Raw genomic sequence first — 7556 nt, forward strand, 5'->3', positions numbered from 1 at the left:
TCAAAACATCACTGTTTCAAAATCAATGCTTCCAAAGCTTTGATATTGTTGTGTGTTGGGGGGTGTGGCTGGATGTTTTGGTGTTCTTTTCTTTTCTTTGCTCCTCAGGTGGCATGGAAACTGATTTGTCTGTGGAGAAGGTGCTGGCTGAAGAATCCTCACCCTCATCAACATCATGTGAAGCACCTGTGACTGGTGCTCACATGCAACCTTAAAGACTTTCAGCTGAAGCAGATAATTGGATGGCGTTCTGCTTTTAAGGCATGTGTGATTCAAGCAGAACTGCCGGGAACTCTACCTTGTGATGTTCGTTTGTGAGACGCTGAGGACCGCACCTGGGTTTGACACATCGAGCCGTGAAGCAAGGAAGGGTGAGGACACATGCTGTCAGCACACATTAAAGGTAATTAAGTATTTGACTAATTGTTGATAGTAACTTGGTGTTTTGTTACACAGTATACTTGAATTGTGATGAGAATTGTGCAGCTTGCTTCTCACTGCTGTGGCGTGCAGGATAAGTGATCCTCCACTTGTTGTGAGAAGCTGCTCATTTGCATAAAGATAAAAAGTACAGACCTGAATGTGTTGCTGATAGCGTGTGTCTTTTGAAAGATATTGTTGTAACTGCTGACTTACCTCACATCTTCTTTGCTTCACAGAGAGTCAGTTTGTCGTGTCCACCTGGGGGGTGTTTGTCTGGTGGTAGTGGGTCCAGGAGCGCCGGACTTCTCTCCTTGCGGGCGCTGGAGAGCGTGCCAGCAGTCACTCCTCCAGAAGGACGTTGGTTTTGGTTTTGTACATTTTATTTAGGCACAGGTGAAAAATAAATTGTTTTTGTTGTTGGAACCGCTTTCTGGTTATTTTTAGCGCTGGGTTCTGTCTGACGCAGGTTCGCTCCTCAATCCGCGTCGACACATAACAGATATGATTTGTTCGCCCTTGTGGTGACCTACCATGACAGTTTATGAATGTCTTATTTAAAGGTTACAGAGCAGGGTCTGTATGTGCTCAAGCGTACATTCACAAAGTTCAGTGCATGTCAGGTCAAAGTTGATCAGGTTTGACCTGTCCCTGTACTATCTTTTTTATGAACTTAAGTTTACATAAACTTTTCATATTTTTCTTCTACTGCACACATTTAATTTTGCCAAACACTGTGTGGCCTCAGGCCCTGTGTCTGCTGGGATCGGCTCTAGCCCACCGTGACCCTTCATTGGAGTCAGTGAATAAAGAAAATGAAATAAACAATGTGTGTTAAGTCTGTTTGAATACCAGCTTTATTTCAAGATAAAGGTAATGTAAAATAACAGTTACAATATAGATTTTTCAGTTTTTCTTCACTACCCAGTCTACATGCACCTAGATGACAATCTGGAATATTCCATTCTTTCAGGGATTATGAAGAGAAATAGTTTGTGGAATATAAATGTAGAAAATATAAGATGAACAGCATTACACTCCAAGTATGACCACAGGAACATGAAAAAAGTGCATCATTGAGCAACTAATGCAGATGGCTCACAAATTTTCAGAGCATCTCATTGGGTATTTTGGACCATCAGCAACAACTTCAACATTCTGACACTGACTCAGCGATGGATGCCTTCCTGTCGGGGAAATGGTGGCTTTAGGCAGTCGCATTAGAAAAGTATATATAGACCCAATCCTTCCAAAGCCCCTCATCTCACACTTGGTCCGCCATCTGTTGGCCTCTATTGTGTACTCAGTGGTCACCTTTCGACTGAGGGTGAACACAGAGTCTCCTCTTACTGCAGCCGTGAACAGAGAACCTTTGCTGTTCCCGTACTGGCCCAGCATGGCTGTCCACTGCTTCAAACTCAGGTTGTAACAGTCCATGGCACACAGTAAGAAGTCCCCGCACGGTCCGTTACGCATCACATACAGGTTGTCCTTATGGGCCACCATGCAAAGAGCATAGCTCCGATCACGGATGAGTGTGGTGACCAGAATCCATTGGTCTTTTTCGGGCACATACTCGTAAATGTCAGAAGCTCCTTGTCCCTTCCATAGGCAGATAAATATCCTGCTCATAGCCACAGCAAAAGCCACTGATGCCACAGGGCAGGGTAGGTGGGACACGAACCTCCAGCTCTCATTAGACACACTGTACCGCTCCATGGATGACAAAGCGTTCAGTTCGTACTCACCTCCTACAGCATAAAGGCAGCCCTTGAGACCTATGAGGCTGAAGTTATAGCGCGGCCGCTGGGGACCGCAGAATGTTGTCCACGTATTGCTCATAGGGTCATAACAGAAACCCGTCTCTGCAACCTTCTTGCTGACATCATGCACCCCTCCAATGATATAAAGTTTGTTGTCAAGTACAGCCACGCCCGCCATTGTAGTGCTGATGTTTGCAGGTAGATGTGTGTAGACCTTCCATTCTTTGTCTTCTTCATCCAGATAACAAATGGTCCTCTGGGAGTCAGGAAGCAGCTCACTGGATGGCGAGTGGCTGCACATGGCCATGTAGGAGCTTGGAGAGAGGGACTCGATGTGCTCTACCAGCTGCTTGGGTAAAGTCTGGACGGCACTCTGCAGGTCAGAATACATGTCCCTGATGAAGAGAGCCGAATGGTGGTAGATCTCCCACGCTCCATAGGTGGCAGCCGTGTGGTACATGAGGACACAGTTATCAGAGTCGATAATATTGTTCAGGTGCTTCGAGAGAGCTGGGACATGAAGAAAAGCTGTGCACTCAATGGCTTCCACAATCTGGTCACTGTTTAGTATTGGTTGGTCCCCGTACAGGACTTGCAGCATGACAAGGAACCCCAGAACCCCGACGGACTGTAAATGAATCTCCCCTTGTTGGCATTCTCTCATTCCTGAGCGGAACAGAGCCCTGAAGTACTCACAGTGGTCATCTAGAAGGTTTTTGTCCACCAAAAAAATGTTGCCATCAATGTTCACCCTCAGGCGGTCCTGTGGTGCACAGAGTCCTGGACAGCTGTTAGACTCCATCACCATACTGCCGCAGAGCTACATTATATCCCCAGTTGAACAAAGAGCTCACAAAATGAAACACACCAAGTTTGAAGGAGCTTGAGATCCCGCATATCTGTGGTAAAGAGATGGAATGCCTCGTGCCTGGACCCTGAATCGGCACTCGCTGTTTGTTCTGACAGTGATGAGGCCAGACTCTATACATAGCAAGCGGGCTTATACATGATGATGACATGCAGCCAAAGCAGACAGCAGCACTGAAATAGGAGACGAATCAGTACAGCGATGGTCTGAATGTGCCTGTGATTTTTGTTGATATTGTTTGCAGGGACAGTTCAGCAACAGCTGAACATTTGTCCTTCAGCATCAGGAAAAGTCAAAGTACAACAATAAAACAGCTTATTTGGGTTCTTGTTTACATGTGTGTCAGTATTCCAGCAATTTTCTGTCTGTGGTCAACTGTGGACAAACACCAGTTTTCAAAACTAAATGAAGCGTTGCATTTGGATAATGATCCAGATATAGTTTCAGGAACGTGTGTGTGTGAGACAGTTGGACAGAGTTCCTTCAAACTGGGAGGGAATATTACTTGAGTTAGGGTTAAAGGTCATTAGATTTTGGAGTAGTTTGGTCAAAGGTCAAAGTGTGTGTGTCTGTGTGTGTATATATATATATATATATATATACTCAACAAAAATATAAACGCAACACTTTTGGTTTTGCTCCCATTTTGTATGAGATGAACTCAAAGATCTAAAACTTTTTCCACATACACAATATCACCATTTCCCTCAAATATTGTTCACAAACCAGTCTAAATCTGTGATAGTGAGCACTTCTCCTTTGCTGAGATAATCCATCCCACCTCACAGGTGTGCCATATCAAGATGCTGATTAGACACCATGATTAGTGCACAGGTGTGCCTTAGACTGCCCACAATAAAAGGCCACTCTGAAAGGTGCAGTTTTGTTTTACTGGGGGGGATACCAGTCAGTATCTGGTGGGACCACCATTTGCCTCATGCAGTGCAACACATCTCCTTCGCATCATCCGTGAAGAGAACACCTCTCCAACGTGCCAAACACCAGCGAATGTGAGCATTTGCCCACTCAAGTCGGTCACGACGATGAACTGGAGTCAGGTCGAGACCCCGATGAGGACGACGAGCATGCAGATGAGCTTCCCTGAGACGGTTTCTGACAGTTTGTGCAGAAATTCTTTGGTTATGCAAACCGATTGTTCCAGCAGCTGTCCGAGTGGCTGGTCTCAGACGATCTTGGAGGTGAACATGCTGGATGTGGAGGTCCTGGGCTGGTGTGGTTACACGTGGTCTGCAGTTGTGAGGCTGGTTGGATGTACTGCCAAATTCTCTGAAACGACTTTGGAGACGGCTTATGGTAGAGACATGAACATTCAATACACGAGCAACAGCTCTGGTTGACATTCCTGCTGTCAGCATGCCAATTGCACGCTCCCTCAAATCTTGTGACATCTGTGGCATTGTGCTGTGTGATAAAACTGCACCTTTCAGAGTGGCCTTTTATTGTGGGCAGTCTAAGGCACACCTGTGCACTAATCATGGTGTCTAATCAGCATCTTGATATGGCACACCTGTGAGGTGGGATGGATTATCTCAGCAAAGGAGAAGTGCTCACTATCACAGATTTAGACTGGTTTGTGAACAATATTTGAGGGAAATGGTGATATTGTGTATGTGGAAAAAGTTTTAGATCTTTGAGTTCATCTCATACAAAATGGGAGCAAAACCAAAAGTGTTGCGTTTATATTTTTGTTGAGTGTATATATATATATGTGCGTGTGTGTGTATACACCAAAGTCCTTATTATGTGGAATTAGCCATTTCAGAACAATATATACTACTGGATTATGATAACTGATGCACTAGTATTTTCATTGCTTTAATGTTGCAGATGGTAAACATGGTACAAGTTTAAATTTATTTGTGTTTATTTTATATCTGAATTGATATATAGCTGCTGAGACTGTGAATTTTCTCCAGTGAGCCAATTGATCCTTATTGATTATATTTTGTACTGCTAATCTGAATCCACAAAACTAGAAGCTGAAGGTGTCAGACAAATGTAGTTCAGTATAAAAAGTATAATATGTATCTTTGAGGTGTAGCGGAATAAGAATATAACATTGCAGAAAATTGAAAAAGTAAAGTAACCGTGTTTGGCTAAAAGTGTAACTGTTCATATGATAAAGTTCTTCAGGACAGTGATGATGTGCTGTCCTCATCAGTTTTTTAAATGTTATAACTAACAATTTTTACTTTTTTTTTTTTACAATTCTTTTGTTGGTGAAATATACTTTTGTTTTGGCCGTTTGTGAGCTGCCTTGCACTCTGCCTCACGACCACTTATGTAACCAGAATGTTTAGGATTAAATTATGACCAGAGCAGAAAATTACATCCAAGAGCACAAACCTTTACATAGTTGCAGGCTGTTAGTTTTGGTCAGACAGTACACCATATTGAAGTAGTATTTAACTTCACAAAATTTTCTTGTGTGAGAGTGTTCGCCCACATCTTCCTTGAGGGTGAAGGTCCATCCACTGCGGTCTCACAGCATCCTATGGGAAACCCTATTCTAAGTAACAAACATCTGTTTCACATTCAAATAAATCAATGAATGAATAGTTTTCACACCTCGTGGTGGTGCTCCTCAGAGGCCTGGGGGGTTTGTGTGGTATCTTAGCTGCTCTTACGGGGGCTGTTCATTAAAGATTTCTCACGTCCAGCTTCTGGTTATTGTAGGAGGCTGAAACTGCACATGCATAACAACACATATCTCTATAGGTCACGTGGTAATTTGCAGCCCTGAACTCCTAAGAGTGTCCCTTTTGCATGTGGAGCAGGGTGCCATAACGGAACTTCAGTTGAGTTGAGTTGACCAGTGGTGGACTGGGGTAGCCAGGGAATGGGAGCCGTTTCCACCAATGTCTGACCACACTTGAGCTGATGTTGCCCGTGCTTGACTGTGTCATACGATGGATCCACCCCAGAAGTGTCTTTTATGTCATTGAACGTCTCCCGTGGTGTGTGGCCTCTCAAGTACAGGAACTGGATACCGCTCTGTGTTTAACTGGCTCCTTTAAGGCACATGACTCACCCTTAGCACCTGTAAAAGAGACACTGTTGGGAGATCAGGGCTGCAAATTACTGCGTGCATGTGACCTACAGAGCTATGTGTTGTTATATATGAGCACTCCTACAGCCTCCTACAATAACCAGAAGTTGGTCAGGGGAACTCTTTAATGAACAGCCCCCGTAGGACTGCACTTTTCTGGACCTCACATACTGCACCCAGAATTATTTTCTTAGTTTGGGGTCACAGTTTGGGGATCCTGAGAGTTCTTGTTAGCAATGGGACCACTGTGGCCTTTATGCTACACATCTTTTCTCGTTCTTCCTTCAGCCCCAGCTGCTTCTCGATCTTCTCATGCGCTTATCACTTGGAATTGCAACATCTACGGCTGTACAGCTGCCCTTTTCTGCTCTTTGTCAACTGCCACTATGTGTGGTTGGTTTTCATGCCCTGTTTGTTTGTCTGAAACTGAACATCCCACAGCACCTTAACTCTGCTGTTCTCAACCGTCTTTGCTGGTGTTCACCACTTGGACGTTTGTTTTTCCAGTCTGTATTCTGTACACATGTTCCTGTACACTATCCCAGCTACTTGGTTGTGCCTCTCAGTGTACACTGTCCCAACTTACATGCTGCGACTTGCCACTGTTTGCTCAGGGGTGTTGCACATCCTGCACCTTGGGTCATGTCCAATATGGTAGACCCCTGCCTCTATGGACCTGGTGCTAAGGACCTGTTCTTTTGCTGCCATAATCAGAGTCATCCATGAGCCAGAAGCCAATTCTGACCTAACTGGTACCACTTAAGGATACAACACTCAGTGTACCATGGCCTACAGAAAAATGTATGGAGATCGTCCCAAGATTAGAGATAATATTAGATTAGATAGAACTTTATTGATAACCTTGGGAAGAATCCCTCAGAGAAATTGAGGTTCCAGCAGCATTGTATAGCAGCATACAGGGTAAGAAGCACACACAGTATCAAAAGTCAAAGTAAAAAAGAAAAACAGTTTGCAATATAAATAAATGGTAAATGGACTGCATTTATATCACACTTTTCCATCTGCCTCAGACACTCAAAGCACTTTACACATCAATGCGTCACATTTACCTCGATGTCAGGGTGCTGTCATGCAAGGCGCCCACTACACACCAGGAGCAACTAGGGGATTAAGGACCTTGCCCAAGGGCACTTATTGATTTTCTGGTCAGGCTGGAATTTGAACCGAGGGTCCTCTGGTCTCAAGCCCAACCCTTTAACTAGTAGAGCATCACCTCCCCTAAGCTATTGTGAGTCTTGTTTAACTAAACACACAATATAAATACCAGATATTCTGATCAGTACTGGTTTACTGGCTACTACTGTTCCTCTCCTTCCTGTCCCCTGTCTTCCTGTTACTCCTCCTCCCTGTGAGTGAGGAGTTGTACAGTCTGTCTGTCTGTCCCTGAGGGACAAAGGAGTTTTTCAGTGAATTC

At 44.2% G+C, this 7556-nt stretch overlaps 1 protein-coding gene across 1 annotated transcript; it reads right to left on the bottom strand.

The window, feature by feature from the left end:
• Positions 1-1407: 1407 nt before the first annotated feature.
• On the bottom strand, positions 1408-3193 carry kbtbd13 (kelch repeat and BTB (POZ) domain containing 13). The gene has a single exon (XM_034160881.1). The coding sequence runs from the start codon at positions 2989-2991 to the stop codon at positions 1519-1521; it is 1473 nt and encodes a 490-aa protein (XP_034016772.1). The 5' UTR covers positions 2992-3193; the 3' UTR covers positions 1408-1518.
• Between the last annotated feature and the right edge of the window lie 4363 nt (positions 3194-7556).

This window comes from Thalassophryne amazonica, chromosome 2 (genome assembly GCF_902500255.1).
Source record: "Thalassophryne amazonica chromosome 2, fThaAma1.1, whole genome shotgun sequence".
Classification (NCBI taxonomy): domain Eukaryota; kingdom Metazoa; phylum Chordata; class Actinopteri; order Batrachoidiformes; family Batrachoididae; genus Thalassophryne; species Thalassophryne amazonica.